The 17,655-nt window shown below is 38.9% G+C and overlaps 1 protein-coding gene across 3 annotated transcripts in view; it reads left to right on the top strand.

The window, feature by feature from the left end:
• LOC126482304 (ataxin-2 homolog) overlaps positions 1-14,233 on the top strand; it is a 300,551-nt gene extending 286,318 nt beyond the window's left edge. For all 3 annotated transcript variants that reach the window (XM_050106335.1, XM_050106333.1, XM_050106334.1), the window contains one exon: positions 8,466-14,233. In XM_050106335.1, coding sequence (XP_049962292.1) covers positions 8,466-8,592 — 127 coding nt within the window. In that variant the 3' untranslated portion in view covers positions 8,593-14,233. The remainder of the gene's footprint in view (positions 1-8,465) is intronic.
• Positions 14,234-17,655: the final 3,422 nt, after the last annotated feature.

Here is a 17,655-nt window from a genome sequence, read left to right as displayed (position 1 = left end):
AATTTGTTCTACCAGAGCTCTCTACTTCCAATTACTACACTGAAAGGCTTGTTGAAGCAGCTGGGAGTTGTTATCTAGTCGGCCGGCATTTCCCCAAGCATACCTCACTCAGTATTTTAGTGTGAGATGCTAGATACCCCAGTGAGTTCCATTTTTTGCCAGTTTTTAACCTGTGTGCTCCAGCTGCTGCCTGCATCTTTACCCACAGGTGTAATGAGGAACATGTCCAGTATGGTTTCCATCCCAGCAGTGGGTGTACTGCTAATTCTGCCTGTAATGACTAAGCAGGCCAATCTCTGCACCTTAGCAAGCTCCCTAGCAGCTACCTGCTGTTCTACCTTTTTCCACCACACTGTAGCCCCATAAGGAATCACAGGTCTCACTACTGTGGTGTATATCCAGTACATACTCTTGGGTCTTAAGCCCCAGTTTTTACCACAAGCTCTCCTGGTACTCATTAGAGTACCTTTCACCTTGGAACAGATGCTCCTTACGTGAGGGGTACACAGTAGTTTCTCATCCCAGGTTACCCCTAGATATTTCATTATCCCCTTCACTGATAGAGTTTCATCAAGAAGCTTGAGATTCCAATATGTGTGTTGGATCTGCTTCCTCGTAAATGGTACTACAACAGTCTTCTTATGACTGACCCTTAGATCCTGTTTCCTGCACCAGTTTTGAACAATGTTAAATGCTCCTTGTGCCATAGGTCTGACTGTACTTGAAAATTTGCCAAGTATTACTATAACAAGATCGTCTGCATATCCCTGGCAAAAGTACTGTCTAGAGTTTAATGAGTTCATTCACCACAAGGTTCCACGGTAGAGGGAACAGGACACCCCCCCCCCCCCTCCCCTTGTAAACAGCCCCTGGTAGTGTTGATTACCATTTTTTCTTGCATCATGGTAGTTTCTACCTTATTACCACTAACTATGGCTGTAATCCACATGCAAATTGTGGTCTCCAAGCTGTGAACCTCTGCTGCCTTAACCAAGGATTCGAAGGTCATGTTGCTAAAAGCCTCTTCAATGTCTAAGAAGATGCAGAGGGCTATTTCCTGAAAGTGCTCTCTCCATCTTCTCACCAAGTTGGTGGAGTGCAATTTCACATGATTTTCCTGGTTGGTATGCACGTTGGTGTATGTGTAGAGGGACCGTAGTTAACCTCCTCTCCCTAACATGCATGTTGACCAGTTTTTCTAATGTTTTAAGAAGAAAGGAGGACAGATTGATTGGTCTCATATCCTTGGCCTTGGTACAATCAGTTCTCCCTGGCTTTGGGATGAAGACAACCTTCACTTCCCTCCAGACGTTAGGAATGTTTCCTGCTGCTTGGCTAACCCCAAGTAACCTGCATAGGAATCTTATCAAGTTCACTCCTGCTTGTTGCAGGAGCACTGGAAAAATTCCATCTGGGCCAGGTGACTTTAATGGTTGGAACGTTCCCACTGCCCATTGGATTGTACTGCGGTCAACATATTCTCTGACAGGTTCCCAGTTCTCCCTTCGAATACCTGAAAACAGGTATCTCACAGGGATCTCATCCTGGTCTATGTTGTCTGTCAGAGTACATTGAGGAAAATGAGTCTTGAGTAGTAGTTCCAGCATTTTCATGTGCTGTCCTTGTATACTCCCCATCCTCTTTCCTTAAAGTTCCTCCTGGATTAGTTGGTATCCTAGTGAGGATTTTGTGAAGTCTGGCCTGAACAGTCGTACCCTCTAACTCCTCACAGAATACCTTCCAGGATGCCTGCTTTGCTTGTTTAATTGCAAGTTTGTATTTCACAAAGGCCTCCCAATATTCTGCCCATTGTCCTTTTGCTTCTTGCAAAGCTAAACAGTCTTTGTACCTTTTTCATCTGTGCTTCCAGGTTGTTGTTCCATCAAGATACATTCCTATTCATGCACTTGTTGGTGATAGAGCAGTTGTCATGGTATGGGGTCATGATGGCAGATGTTACAGCCTCTGCTACCTCCTCAAACTCTACTGGATTCCTTGCTACCAAAGTACTGACTTCCAATAGGCTCAAGTCAAGGTCCCTCCTATACACCTACCACCCCATTTTCCTGGGATTCGCATAGGACATGGTCTGTCTAATTCCTGTTGAACCTCGAACTTAATATACATGTGGTCTGATGAGGATGGCTTTAAAGCCACGTGCCATTGTATGACATAACTACCCATCAAATTGGAACCGAAGGTTATGTCAATTACCTCTTCCCTTCTTATATTCCTAAATGTAGATTCCTTGCCTGTATTGAGGATCTCTAAGTTATTAGCTAGAAGAAATTCTAGAAGGTACTGTTGGTGTTGGTGCTGTCCCACATTAAGTTGTGGGCATAGCATCACACCCAACCAATAGTTGGTCATCGTGTTGTGCACAGGCTTCCGTCAGTCTCCTCATCTCCTGGGAAGGCGGAGCACTGTCGTCGTAACGAAGGTATGCTGAGGCCATTACAAACTCCCTCGTGATACCTTCCTCACGTTGCCGCATCCTGATGATCACTAAGTCCCTAGAAGAAAAGTCCACCATCAGCATGAAGGGGGTTCCATTTTTATGTAAATACACGTTCTGGAGTTTTTTATATTTCTAGCATAAACAAACATACCTCCAGTGCCACCGAGGCCCGATACATCCAATTTATATAAACAGGATTCCTGAATAAGGGCCATGTCTGCTTCTTTTCCTCCCAGAAGACGACTCGGGGCAGTAGTGGCTCCTCTATTGTGTTGCAGATTTATCTACAGCACATTTAATCTCCATCTTGCCACTATTGTTGCTTCTGATGTCTTTTATTACCCTGATGGCAACCTGCAAGAACCCCAAGAATAGTCTCAGGTCCTGTTCCCACACTGCCTTCAGGGACTTCTGTGTAACTTCCACCACAAGGGTTTGGGTGTTTTGTGCAACCTTCCAGTTGATTACCTTCCAATCCTCTGTTGAGACTTTCTCATTTTCAGACCATATTTTCTCATTCAGTTTCTGCACAGGTAGCCTTAAGGAGTTTTGGCACCCAGATTAATATCTTTGCGGTCTTGAAGAGCTCAGCCCCTGTCTTTACCAGCACCTTCACATCCTCCCACAGTTATATTAGGGGCACCTCTTCCTCAAGCCAGTCCACTGTACCCACCCCCTCACAGACAAAGATAAGAGCACTGTGATCGAGATAGACTCTCGTGATTTTGGGTCCTGGACCAGCGTCCCCCACAATCTTCTCAAAGAGAGCCATCTGCACGAGCTGCTCCTGCTGTGAGGTGATATTGACCAGTGGATAGCCTTGCTGGATAATTGCCATCCTAAAAACTGAGACTGCAGTACTATAGGTCTGTTTCCCTATTTCTTGCCTCTGCTTTTTCTGGATACACTTATCCTGAGAAGTGGGAGTCTTATCCTCCCTTGTTCTCTTACTGCCTGCCCTCAATTTTTGTTTTCTAAGAAGTTTCTTCCTCTGAGGCCTGTCCCCCTGTTCAGCTGAGGGGTTGTTTTCCATCAGTTCCAGCCCCAATGTTTGGGTGTCTCAGGTGTCAACTTGCCCCTCAGTATTGCTATTTTCTTTCATGTCCATTTTGGTCCCACGAAAGTCGGGGATCTAATTGGTCCACACTGTGGAAACCCCATGCAGTGCAAGGCTAATCACTCAGGGAGGTCACCCGGTATCCCTGAGGCTCTGTTCACGACATATCTTTCCATGTGCCACACATCCCTCGGCACGGATCACATCACATCTTGGGTTAAGCATCGAGGAGTTGGCAATGGACAAGGAATGGATGTGGGATGACAGGTCGTTGTGGGACACACTTAGTCTGGTCCATAGGCCAAGACCTTCTGACCATAGGTTTCCATAGCCGGCATAGCCCTCAGCTTCACGCGAACACACAAATCTCTCTATCCACATGGACAGTGCTACTTCAAGGTGGTGTCCCCCTGAGAGGTTTTGCCTGGTTTCAAAAATCTGTATCTTTATCCAGGTACACCCAAAAGATTATGATTTTTGATTACCGAAAGTGCCAATTGAGGGACTGAGAGTTCAACTGGCGCAAGTGCTTGCTGAGGAAAACTGATTAAATGACTGCCAGAGTTAAATGGCTGTTTATAATTTATGTGAGTTACTATAAAAAAAAACATAAAAAAACCACAGGATATTTTTCCTAATGGTCAGTTAGTCTGTGTGTAGTTGTAGCCGTAGTGAGAGACTGTAGTGGCACTGCATTATTTTTTATAATATATCAGAAATACATATACTCCTTCCATCTTAAAGCTTTTTAGAGTAAAACAGAGTCATGTGCAAAGACATTTTATTTGCTGTTCTATATTGTGAAGATTTTATTTGGTAGAACAAACCATATACATAGTACAAAGATACGCGAGTAATTTTTTGTGTTGGCAGAAGAGCCAACACCGGTTACTAGAGGGGGCTGAAATGCACACGTTTTAGCTCACGCAGGCTGGCGTGAGGAGGGAAGAACTATACTGACGTGAGGTCTGGAACGTGACAAGGAATTAAAATTCAGAAAGCGGACGTAATTAGTTTGACACTTAACTTTAATCCATTAATGATGAATGTCGCTCTTGATGGTACATGATTCACAATATTATCTGTTCAGATTATAGCAACTGAATATGGCGCCTTGCTAGGTCGTAGCAAATAACGTAGCTGAAGGCTACTCTAAACTGTCGTCTATGCAAATGAGAGCGTATGTAGACATTGAACCATCACTAGCAAAGTAGGCTGTACAACTGGGGCAAGTGCTAGGGAGTCTCTCTAGACTAGACCTGCCGTGTGGCGGCACTCGGTCTGCAATGACTAATAGTGTCGACAAGCGGGTCCGACGTATACAAACGGACCGCGGCCGATTTAAAGGCTACCATCTAGCAAGTGTGTTGTCTGGCAATGACACCACATAATTAAAACAAAATTAATGTAACAAACTAAAAAAATGGGTAAATAGCAAACAAAATAAAAATACTCTATGAAAATATATTAGTGTCATTGCTGTACCATAGTGTTACACATTTTTAAGTCTTGCTCATTCCCTTCTTTGACCATTTCCTCTTCTTTCTCCACTCTTCTTACACCCATGCTGACTGCTGTCTGGAAATGAGATGTATTGTTATAGAACTCATGGTGAAGTGGATGGACACAGTTCATTATCTTCCAAACATTGTCCGCCCCCGGCAGCTGAGTGGTCAGCATGACAGATTGTCAATCCTAAGGGCCTGGGTTCAATTTCCGGCTGGGTCGGAGATTTTCTCCGCTCAGGGACTGGGTGTTGGGTTGACCTAATCATCATCATTTCATCCCCATCGACGCGCAGGTCGCCGAAGTGGCGTCAACTCGATAGACCTGCACCAGGTGAATGGTCTACCTGAAGGGAGGCCCTAGCCACACGACATTTCATTTTTTCTAACGATTTTCTTTCACTTCTCAGATTTTATTTCAAACTCATCTTGGTGCAAAGACAGCAGAAGAGAAATTGATCGGGAGAGACCAATATTGTGCCCCCAAAAATCCGCTTCTGTCAGTTCATAATCAATGTTTAGTAGTTGCTTGAACTGCATTGTTTGAAGATTTTTGGTGTTTCAGATCCATCTGATATTTCTCCATTGTATTCTTTGTGATCGTTCCAGTTTAGGTTACTTGTAATTGTAATCCCTAAGTATTTAGTTGAATTTACAGCCTTCAGATTTGTGTGACTTATCACGTAATTGAAATTTAATGGATTTTTTTTAGTACTCATGTGAATAACTTCACACTTTTCTTTATTCAGGGTCAATTGCCACTTTTCGCACCATACAGATATCCTGTCTAAATCATTTTGCAATTTGTATTGGTCATCTGATGACTTTACAAGATGGTAAATGACAGCATCATCTGCAAACAATGTAAGACGGCTACTCAGATTGTCTCCTATGTCGTTAATATAGATCAGGAACAATAGAGGGCCTATAACACTTCCTTGGGGAATGCTGGATATTACGTCTGTTTTACTTGATGACTTTCCATCTATTACTATGAACTGTGACCTTTCTGAGAGGAAATTGCGAATCCAGTTGCACATCTGAGGCAATGTTCCATAGGCATGCGGTTCTGAAGATCTAAAAATATGAAATCAATTTGACATCCCCTGTCAATAGCACTCATTACTTCATGAGTATAAAGAGTTAGTTGTGTTTCACAAGAACGATGTTTCCTGAATCCGTGCTGACTGTGTGTCAATAAATTGTTTTCTTCGAGATAATTCATAATGTTCGAACGTAGTATATGTTCCAAAAACCTACTGCAAATCGACATTAGTAATATTAGTAATATGGGCCTGTAATTCAGTGGATTACTCCTATTTCTCTTTTTGGGTATTAATGTGACTTGAGCAATTTTCCAGTCTTTAGGTAGGGAACTTTCTGCGAGTGAACGGTTGTATATAATTGCTAAATATAGAGCTATTGCATCAGCATACTCTGAAAGGAACCTAACTGGTATACAGTCTGGACCGGAGGCCTTGCCTTTATTAAGTGAATTAAGCTGCTTTGCTACACCGAGGATATCTACTTCTATGTTTCTTATCTTCGCAGTTGTTATTGATTGGGATTCAGGAACATTCATTTCGTCTTCTTTGGTGAAGGTGTTTCAGAAAACCATGTTTAATACCTCAGCTTTAGTGACACTGTCATCAGTGACTTCACCGTTGTTATCGTGCAGTGAAGGTATTGATTGTGCTTGCCACTGGTGTGCTTTGTATATGACCAGAATATCTTTGGGTTTTCTGCCAGATTCCGAGACAGAGTTTCGTTATGGAAATTATTAAAAGCATCTTGCATTGAAGCATGCACTGTATTTTGAACTTCTGCAAAACTTTGTCAATCTTGGGGATTTTGCGTTCTTTTAAATTTGGCATACTTTTTCCATTGCTTCTGCATCAGCGATCTGACCCGTTTTGTGTACCATGGGGGATCAGTACCATCACTTATTAATTTATGTGTTATATGTCTCTCAATTGGTGTCGCTACTATTTCGTTGAAATCATCCCACGTTTTTTCCGTGCATACGTGATCAGATCAGAAGGAGCAGAGACTGTCGCTTAAAAAGGCGTTAAGAGTATTTTTATCAGCTTTTTGTATAGATGTACTTTGTGTTTCTTTGTGATGGTTGTGGTTGTTACGGTATTGAGTCTAGCAGCAACTGCCTTGTGGTCGCTAATCCCTGTATTCGTTATGATACTTCCTATTTGTCCAGGATTATTTGTTGCTAAGAGGTCAAGTAAGCTTTCACAAACATTTACGTTTTGAGTGGACTCATGGACTAATTGTTCAAAATAATTTTCTGAGAAAGAATTCAGTACAATTTCAGATGATGTTTTATGCCTGCCTCCGGCTTTAAACGTACAATTTTTCCAGCATATCGAGAGTAGATTGAAGTTGCCACTGACTATAATTTTATGAGTGGGATACCTATTTGAACTGTTCAGTAACTATATCTTCTAAGCCCGGGGGTCGGTAAAACAATCCAATTAATAGTTTAGTCTGATTGTCAAGTGTAACCTCTACCCATACTATTTCGCAGGAGCTATCTAATTCAATTTCACTACAAGGCAAACTACTTCTGAAAGTAATAAATAGGGACCAATGACCTTTGCAGTCTGGTCCCTTCAACCCCACAAACCAACCAACAGCAATAAATACTCCACCACCAACAGTATTTAATCTATCCATTCTGAACACTGTTAGGTCGTTTGAAAAAATTTCTGGTGAACTTATTTTCGGCTTTAGCCAGCATCCCGTACCTATAACTATTTGAGCTTCAGTGCTTGGAGCTCTGGTTCTTGCCCAACACAGCTACGACAATTTACAACTACAATACCGATCATTTCTACAACTGCCTTACTGTGTTTTACCTGCCCCCCCTTTTAGATGGAGACCCTTTTGGGGTTTCTTGAGACCCTCTAACCTGAAAAACTGCGCAATTCCCTTCCACACAGCCCCAGCTACCCGTGCAGCCACTTCCTGTGTGTAATTGACTCGTGACCTATTAAGTGTAACCCTATGTTCTACAGTTCAACAGGAATAACAGCTGCCAATTTATTAACTAGTATAGTCTGATAAACAGAGAGCTATAACAGTATCCTCTTAACTTACATAGATACTAAAGTTTTTGAAAATGTGGTTTTCTTTTGTGAGTTTGAATGTGACTGTACCTTAGCAAAACGTGTATGTTCTGTTAAATATATCCTGCCACCCTGTGTTTTAAGAAGTGAATGCATGAATGTGCCCGAGTGTGACATGACAGATCACTGCACCTAAAGTGCTATGAGTACAGTCTCTCATCTTCTCTCCCCCCCTCTTATTGTATTAGAATAGAATGTAGCAGTGGAAGACTTAATGTATCCTGCTTAACCGTATATGACAATCATAAAATTGAAAATATGAACTATGTATTCAATTTTTTGACAGCTGTATTTTTATCTTTCAGACGCCTGCCATGCATGCATCTCTTCCATGTCGAGTGTGTTGATCAGTGGCTCAGCACAAATAAACGTTGCCCCATCTGTCGTGTGGACATTGAAACTCATCTCAACAAGGACTTGCAGACAACTTGACAGCTGTTTGTGTGTGTAGACAGTGAATAATCTTCAGCCATCACACCCAGTGCAGAATCTTCTGGCTTCTGTAGTGGTGCTTCCTGGAGACATCTTTAGTCTTTATATTTAATGTTAAGCTATTGTACTTTGATTGATATAATTCAAGGTGGGGCATCCGATTGTGTGGGCATGAAATTAAGGCATCAGTTTAGATTATTATTATTATTATTATTATTATTATTATTATTATTATTATTGTTATTTTTAACCAGGATGATTACACTAGGTTGCAAAATGCTAATGAAGTGTGATTACTGCAGGTTTCTTTTTCCATCCAAGTCGTGTGACGTGGCCTGCTTGTTTTTTAGAGTTACCATATGTTCATGCTAACAGCTGATTGCATTGTTCTTAAAGTCAAAACACTGTAGGCTAAATTGGGGAATATTACTATGTTTATTTTGTGAATATAAAGTATTTATTAACAGTTGAAGCAACGTAATAATCATGAAGGAATGGAATCCTCTGCTCCGTGAACAATAATTGTATATACAAGAAAAAAAATGAGAACAAGCTTTATTGTGCCTATTATCTAAATATAAATCAGTTATTAAAAACGCCAGCAACATAATAAACTTTAAGGTGTGGAATCCTCTGCTCAACAAAGAAGAATTACACATAAAATTAAGAATGAGGATTAACAGACGCAACTCCAGATGAATGATGACTGGTATTTAGGCTTACTTAAAACATCAGAAAATCATACTTGCTAGTATTAGTATAATACCCCTCTCCCTCCTTCCCCCTCAGCTCTCTCTCTCTCTCTCTCTCTCTCTCTCTCTCTCTCTCTCTCTCTCTCAGCTTTGTGTGTGTTACCAGAATTAACTCATATTTTCTCACTACTGCAGTGTGTCATGTGGCTCCCCCTCTCCTCCTCGACAATACTCAAAATGTCATCTTGTATCCACCTTGCCCAGCATGTCTTCCTTCCTCCCAGCTACTCAATCTTTCATTTCACCACACCCTCCTCCCTCACACAGACACACACACACACACACACACACACACACACGTCCAGTTAACTGCTCATAAACAGTCTCTGTATATCTGTGTGTGTGTGTGTGTGTGTGTGTGTGTGTGTGTAGTAGAACACGACAGAATAATTTATTTTCTTGTTATCTGTCCCCCATAACAGCTACCCATTGATGACCAAGATATATATATTGCCATGTATTTGAGACAAAATGAAATGTCTGTTAACTAATTTTATAAATACGTCTCAAACAATAAAAAAAAAATGTTATTGACTGATGCAATCTGTAACATTGTAATGGTGTTATGAATTTCATCATTATTATTATTATTATTATCATCATCATCATCATCATCATCATCATCATCATCATACATAATCAGTGGAAATAACACCAAGTACTTGTCCTTTTTTGCAAAAGGAAACTTGAAGCTGTCAAATAACAGATTAACTTTTCATGGTTTGGGTTCATAGTCACATAAAACTTTTTATAAGACATCATATTTGCCATTGACTGAAAAATTATTTATTTGCACTGTTGCAGTTTCAGCCTTATGGCCATAATCAAGTGGTATATTGCAAAAGACTGCATTCTCACACATGTCAGATCTAAAAGTCATCTGACATGTATGCATGTCGTGGTCATATTTAAGAGCAGTATGAAATTGGAGATATTTGCTACTCACAACATAAAACAGGCATTGAGCAGCAGACAGAGACATTTAAAAGTAGACTAAGCTATCGGACTAAGTCCTCCTTCATATGTAATGCCGAGAGATGACAGTATCTCTGTGTCCTTGATAGCTTAGTCTACTTTTAAATGTGCCTTTCAACCCCTCAGTGCCTTTTCTATTTGGTAAGTAGCAATCTGTCCTATGTCATCTTGGATTTTTGACTGTTAGTATATTCATTTAAGTGTACACTGTTGAGATGTTATATGATTTGGAGAATCCTACTTCTTCAGCAATGATTTCTGAAATGTTTTGTAGATAGTTATTTAGACAGCACAGCTTTTGTCCCTTCCTTTCAAGTATATAACTCTTTATTTCATATTTCCAAATTCAAACTGATTGTGTTAGTAGTTGGTGACAATTTTATTTTCAGTTATTTCTTCTCTCAAAAACAACACAGTGACAAATCAGAAGAAGGTAGCTATGCCAACACTGCAGAACTTGCTTTTTATTATGAGTGCAATTACAACTTCACCTTGAGCCAGGAGAGATGTAAGCCCTCACGCTCTAATCTCCCTTGAAATTGGTATGACAAAACTGATGTATTCCACAAAGACAATACAGAAAAAGACTTCTATATTTGTTCATAGTAAGGCTGCACAATCAAAGCTGTTGAGCTATGCCTCTTAGCTTCTCATAGCGAAGTGAAGAGGCATACAGGTACTTTGTTGTAAATATCCATAGCATTGATGCTTTCATTGAAGCATAAACTGTAAACATAAAATGAGTAAGAGAAATATAATGCTGCTCACAGTTCTCAGCATATGAGCACTTCAGTGTCAAATAGCCCATATTGCCTTTTCTTACGGATAAAGATAATACTAAACTGTTACTACAGCCCTCGGAGTTGATTCTGCTGTATAATTTGTTCAAATTGAGAAAAAGTTTCATGTCACGAATTCATGATAATGAAATTTGAAAATAGATAAATAATATCTGTTTTTAGCAATTGAAAACAACATTCTTATGCTGAAGGAAGAATGCTGCAAGTTCCATAGTACTATAAAAATTAATGGACCTATTTTGTTTAGCATGTGGAAGATTGCATTAGACATTAGTTGCATCTTTGTGCACAGTCTAGATATCAGTTATCACATGATATAACTGTAGAAAAAATCTTTTAATCATTATTTTACCTGGGCTTCTTATTTTTCTGGTTTTATGACACTGCAGTTAAAGTTACTGCCTTTGAGCATCCATTTGAATATATGAAGAGTACAAGTACCTGTAAATTATTGTTGCCATATAACATTTTTGGAAACAGTGGACTTTCAGTATAAATGAATGAGATCACTTTGTGTGTTTTTCATGTTTCTGGCATGACAAATATTTTATTTCTGTTCTTGATACACCAATAAAAAATGAGATGCATAAAAATATTTTATTGTGAACTTTCTGATGGTCACACTTGTAACTCTTAATCACTAATATCTTGCTTAACCTACTTAGTTTTCCTTTTTACATAAAAACTGATGCTTTAATAAATGATCTTGAAATATTTCTTCCACATACAAGGTTTTTGGTCAGATTTTATGCAACATTTGTCTGTGTTTTAGTGGATGTCAGTTTTTACCACATCAATTTTACATTTTTTTCTTATAATAGTCAATGAGGTACATGTCTTTAACTCTACAAAACTTACAGTATAGTTCTAAATACAAATCCCTACTTACATGTTATTGAGTTTCATTGCCAAATTTCAGTTTCAGCATTCTTCCCACAGAATTTCCCATGCCCTAGAATCATTGTTTGCTGCACCACATTTTCTATCTTGTCAGCATAAATTTATCTTTGTGCAAAGATCAAATAATTTACACTAATGGCCATTAGGTTTCTTGTAATTTAATCTACCTTTTATTTACTAAATTTAACAGCAGTGAAATCTCTTTTTACACAGAAATTATTCATCAAAATCTCACCACCATTAAAAGGTTTAGAATTACAATCTAACTTTTATTCTTCTTCAAGCAATCTTTGTAATGGTGCCATACATATGGATAGTCTGAACTGAATTGCTGAATTGTAGTGTTGTGCTTTGTTAAGGTGACATTCACATTCATCTTTGCAGTGCTATCTTACTAGACTAACATTAGGAGATTCAAATCCAACAAGTTAAATGAGTTTACAGAATCAGTTCAACAACAGTGGGAAAATTTAATTCGTAGTTTTATTTGTTGTGTTATCTCTGTTGTTACAATTTCTAGGTATCTTTGGCCCACAAAATTAAACTATATGTGACTAATCAAGTACTAACGTCCCAGAATGAATGAAGCAAGACAGTGGCATCTTTCATGTGCTCATTTATTAATTTTTCATGTACGAAGATGTACTCTGAAAGTGTTACATCTAGTTTAGTTTTGCTCCATTTTTGTGCACACCTTGTTTTAAATTTTTGGTTAATTTTATCTTGTGTGTGACTCTTATTAGAGTGGCCTTGTTAGTAACACACTTCATCATAAATTTGTTCCTCCTTTCTGAAAACTTACTTTGTAGTAGAAAACAGTAAAAGTTTATATTGTATACCTTTTTATTTATCTGGATTGATGTTTTTTATTTATTGAGAAATCTATACAGAATATTGCAATTCATGAACCCATGTTTCTGTAGAATTTTAACTGTGTTCACACTTTGCTTTTGCAAAAATGGACATGATATTTTGTTTCAACTGTGTGTGGATATGTTTTATTAGTTTTGATGTTTCAGAGGACGTCTTCTGACCTCTCTCTTTCTGTATATGTTTCTGGTGTAGTGAATGTATTGTGCTTTACTTAGTGTCAGTCTTTTGTGTAGCCAATAGCAACAGTTAGAACTGAAAATGACGAGACATACCATGTCATCATTTAATATCCACAATGGATGAACTTCTCACATGGCATAAAAAAGTTATTTTTAATGAGTCATCTTAATTGGTTTGTTATGGTATCTGATTGACTGACAAATATCCCTTCTAAATAATATGGATATGCATATTGCAATAATTAAAAGCAGTTTTTGTCATCTTTCATCCTTTCAGTTTGATAGTTGCTCTACATGTGATTGTAAATAAACCTGATACTGTCTAGTCGTAAGCTACCTCTGAAATGTCACTGCTCCTTTTTTTAATTTTGTTTTAAATATACCTCAGTATATAAATTTATGTAAACAGTGTTTAGTTCCCAATATTTCTTACATGTTGTAAAATATGTACTTGTTATGTTTTGTATTTCTGCAGTGTTCTGTTAGGTATCCTCATTATTGAAATCTCCAGAATTAGTTGCAAAATTTTGTAAACAAAATAGTTAGACCTTTGGAAACTGCATGCAACAGTGAAAGTTTTGGAAACTGTGACTGCCCTTTGTTTTAATAATATTATTACAGATTTAGAACTAAAACCAGGACATGCATACTTCCATGCTTCCAATTATACAGTAATTCATTTTCTGTGTCAATCTTATAATAATGAATAAAGTGTCAAAAATTGTGATACATATTTAATAAACTGCCAGAATCGGTCTTTCATCATATTTAAGTCAGTGGTATCTGGAAAAGAAACAAACTGTAGGAAGTGTTCTGAATGTTATTGGTCAGCATGAATTGTATAGTCTTAATAAAAGTTACTTACTCCCCATTAATCATTTATTGTGAAAAGGAAAGATAATGTGCTACAATTTTTCTCTTTTGTTGAGCTTCCGTGAAGGACAGACTGGAAGTGAAGTATACCAGTGACTATGAATCAGTTTTTAATGCTATTTTGCTGTGTGAATGAAATAACTTGCTTTGTATTATAAATGGATTTCAGATTAGAGGGTGAAATGTTGAAAAAATATGATGAAGTACCACATTTTTATTGGACATTGTGTGTTTAATAAAATTGTAATTGCGACTAGATTTCCAAATAAAATTGTAATTTTTACCCATTTTCCCAGAAGTTGAAAAATGTAACTGCCTGTGTTTTTCAGTTCGCATTAACAATAACTCTCTCTGACAAGTCATCTGATTTTTTTGCCTAAGTATTTTAATTTCAAGCACAGAAAACCCCTAACTGTTATAGAAAATTAACCTTTCCTTATAACTAAACAGTCAAGCTGAAAATAATATCTGAATGACATATTAATGTTGTTCATTCCATTTTTAACAATAATGGTCATACTGAGGGGCGTGTTTCTTCAGAGTGGAAAGGAAAATTTTATCATAAGGAAATGAAATGCCTACACCCGTCCTTACGATCTTATTTATTGTGTAGCTACCATTTTCAGCACTTCATCGCTCCATCTTCAAGCCTTAATTGATGCTCAACTAAGGCCTGAAGACGGCACATTGGAGTGCCGAAACTGGTAGCTGCACAGTAAATAAGGTCATAAAGGTGGCTTTAGGCGTTTCATTTTCTTACAATAGTGAACGGCCGTGGTCCTCAAGAGCTCCAGTCAAAAGGAAGGACATACAGAAAATTTTTATTGTTTATGCACATTAAATACAGGAGATGTTGAGCAATGAACGGGCAAATAAAAAATATGTAAACTGCTTAGTTTTCAGCTAAAATCGTTATTCAGAGCTTATAAACACACAGTTACATCTCCGACTCTGCTCATTTGGCAGAGGGCTTGCATCAACTGCTGTGTTGGACAAGGTATGCTCAGTAACCCCAGTATGCAACATGGCTTCTAGTTCAGTCTTAAAACCCTAGGACCTTTCAAAAACTTTACTACGAGTTCTGTTGTTCTCATTTGCACCATTCCATGGGGTCCATTTCATACATGCAGCCCAAAATCCGTAAACACGACTGCTGGGGATGCACCATTGTCACTGATTAATGTGTCTGTAGTGAATTAGTCTGTCCTTTTGTATAAAAACACCTTCAGCCTATTGTCCACATTTTTCCTGGCCTGCTTGTCACTCCTTCTGCCAACTGTCTGTAATGACCTAGTAGTTAGAGGAAGTGAAATCATATCCTTCCTCCCTTTTCTCTGCATTAACATCTATATATGATACCTGTGGTCTTGAACATTACCTCTCTCAGTGCCCAGCCACTCCAGACGTAAACTTCCTAGTTACTAATCACAACCAATGGTATACCTACTCACATCTACCACTCTTTTGAAGTATAATCCATAGCAATGCTGTGACAACTCAAAGGAACAATTTTATGTCAACCTTTCATGAGCCACCCTGAGGAATCTCTTTTAATCACTCAGAATCATAATAAATTGCACTGTTTCAGAAATCTTTATGATGTGGACCCAAGGTGACGATGCTGTATGCTCTTTCCTCCAGAACTGCAACACTTTCTCATCCATTTGCCCATCCTCATTGTCCTTGGCTTGGCTAGACACATTTTTTGATGTTGACCAGCATCTCACTGATGCTCCCATAACAGCCTTTGTTGTCTTCAGATGTACAACATTCAGTGTAAAGCTATTTTTGACGTATCTTGGCTCACTAAAAGAAGGTGATTTTAAATCTACGGTTGTGGTTTTCGGTCCAAATATTGTACTGGTGGAGCTCTCCATGCTACTCTGCTCTGTGGCAGTCTCTTCATCTCCGAATAACTACTGCAACCTACATCCTTCTGAATCTGCTTACTGTATTCATCTCTTGGTCTCCCTCTATGATTTTTACTCCCAACACTTCTGTCCAATACTATATTGGTGATCCTTTCATATATCAGAATGTGTCCTATTAGTTGATCCCATCTTCTATCCAGGGTGTGCCACAAATTTCTTTTATTCACCAATTCTATTTCTATATAGTACTTCCTATCGAGCAGGGTAGCGCAGTGGTTAGCACACTGAACTCGCATTCACGAGGATGACTGTTCAAACCAGCATCCAACCATCCTGACTTAGGTTTCTCCTGATTTTCCTAAAGGCAAATGCTGGTACTGTTCTGTAGAAAAGGATAGCTGCTTCGCTTCTCTGTCCTTCCTTAACACAAGCTTGTGCTCCGTCTCTGATGACCTCTTCGTTGACGGGACATTAAACACTAACCTCCTCCTTCCTTCTCAGTTCCTCCTCATTACTTATGTGATCTATCCATCTAATCTTCAGCTTTCATCTGTAGTACCACATTTCAAAAGCTTCTATTCTTTTCTTGCCTAAACTGTTTATCATCCATTTTTCTCTTTCACTCCATACAAATATGGTGTGATTATAATTAAAGTTAAACTTTAAAACTGCTGTAAAAATAACACCACTGATCAGAATGATGTCAAATTGCCATGGACTATTATTGGAGAAGGGGAAAACGTATGACAGAACAAAAATAAATAATTACAACATGTAGCAATAGATGACACTGTAAGCATCATGATTTAAAAGTGGTCAGCTACAAATGACAAATGAATCGTACAACAGTGCCTAAGGTGTATGTTTGATGTTAAACAAACTGTACTACTCAAGAGTGTATGGGTGTACAGGTGTGATACTGTTAGTTACGTAAGCCCATCCACCACGGCAAGGTCATATCACATCGGATGGGAAAAATCGGTTTTTAATTGCCCTGGGTCCAAAAACCACATAAATAGCATCACTCACATTGGTTTTTAATTGTCCTGGGTCCAAAAACCACATAAAAAGCATCAATCAAAATCAAATCAGATTATTAATTTCTGTGTGACTGGTGCAAAAAGTGTTCAATATGCTGTCCACCATTTCCTGCAACACGAAATCGAGAATCGTGTTCCACAACTGATTGAAGTACCTGGGGTCACATTCAGAATGTGTTGCGCAATGCATGCCTTCAATGCAGCTGAATTTGCAATCCGAACACTGAACACAACATCTTTCAGATAGCCCCACAGCCAGAAGTCACACGGATTAAGATCAGGTGATTGGGATGGCCAGGCTGTAGGGAAATGGTGGCTGATAATTCTACCATTTCCAAAATGATGCTTCAGCAGCTACTTAACTGGATTTGCAATGTATGGAGGTGCACCTTCTTGCATGAAAATGATCCCATCCATACATCCATGCTGTTGGAGAGCTGGAATGACGTGTTTGTGCAAAAGACACTCATAGCGCCTATCAGTGACATTACGGGTAACAGGACTGGAAGCACCTGTCTCTTCAAAAAAATATGGCCATATGATATATGATGCCATAAATCCGCACCACACAGTGACCTTTTCAGGATGAAGCAGTACTGGTTGATTTGCATGTGGATTTTCCATTGCCCATATTCGACAATTCTGTGTATTGACTACCCTGGCAGATGGAAGTGGGCTACATCTGTTGACAAAATCTTCCACAGCCAGTCATTGTCCACTTCCACGCGTGCAAGAAATTCTAAAGCAGAGGTCTCTCTTGCTGGTAGGTCAACAGGAAGCAACTTGTGCACACGAGTCGT

Source organism: Schistocerca serialis, chromosome 5, assembly GCF_023864345.2.
Source record: "Schistocerca serialis cubense isolate TAMUIC-IGC-003099 chromosome 5, iqSchSeri2.2, whole genome shotgun sequence".
Lineage (NCBI taxonomy): Eukaryota > Metazoa > Arthropoda > Insecta > Orthoptera > Acrididae > Schistocerca > Schistocerca serialis.
This window is presented reverse-complemented; position numbering and strand designations above follow the sequence as displayed.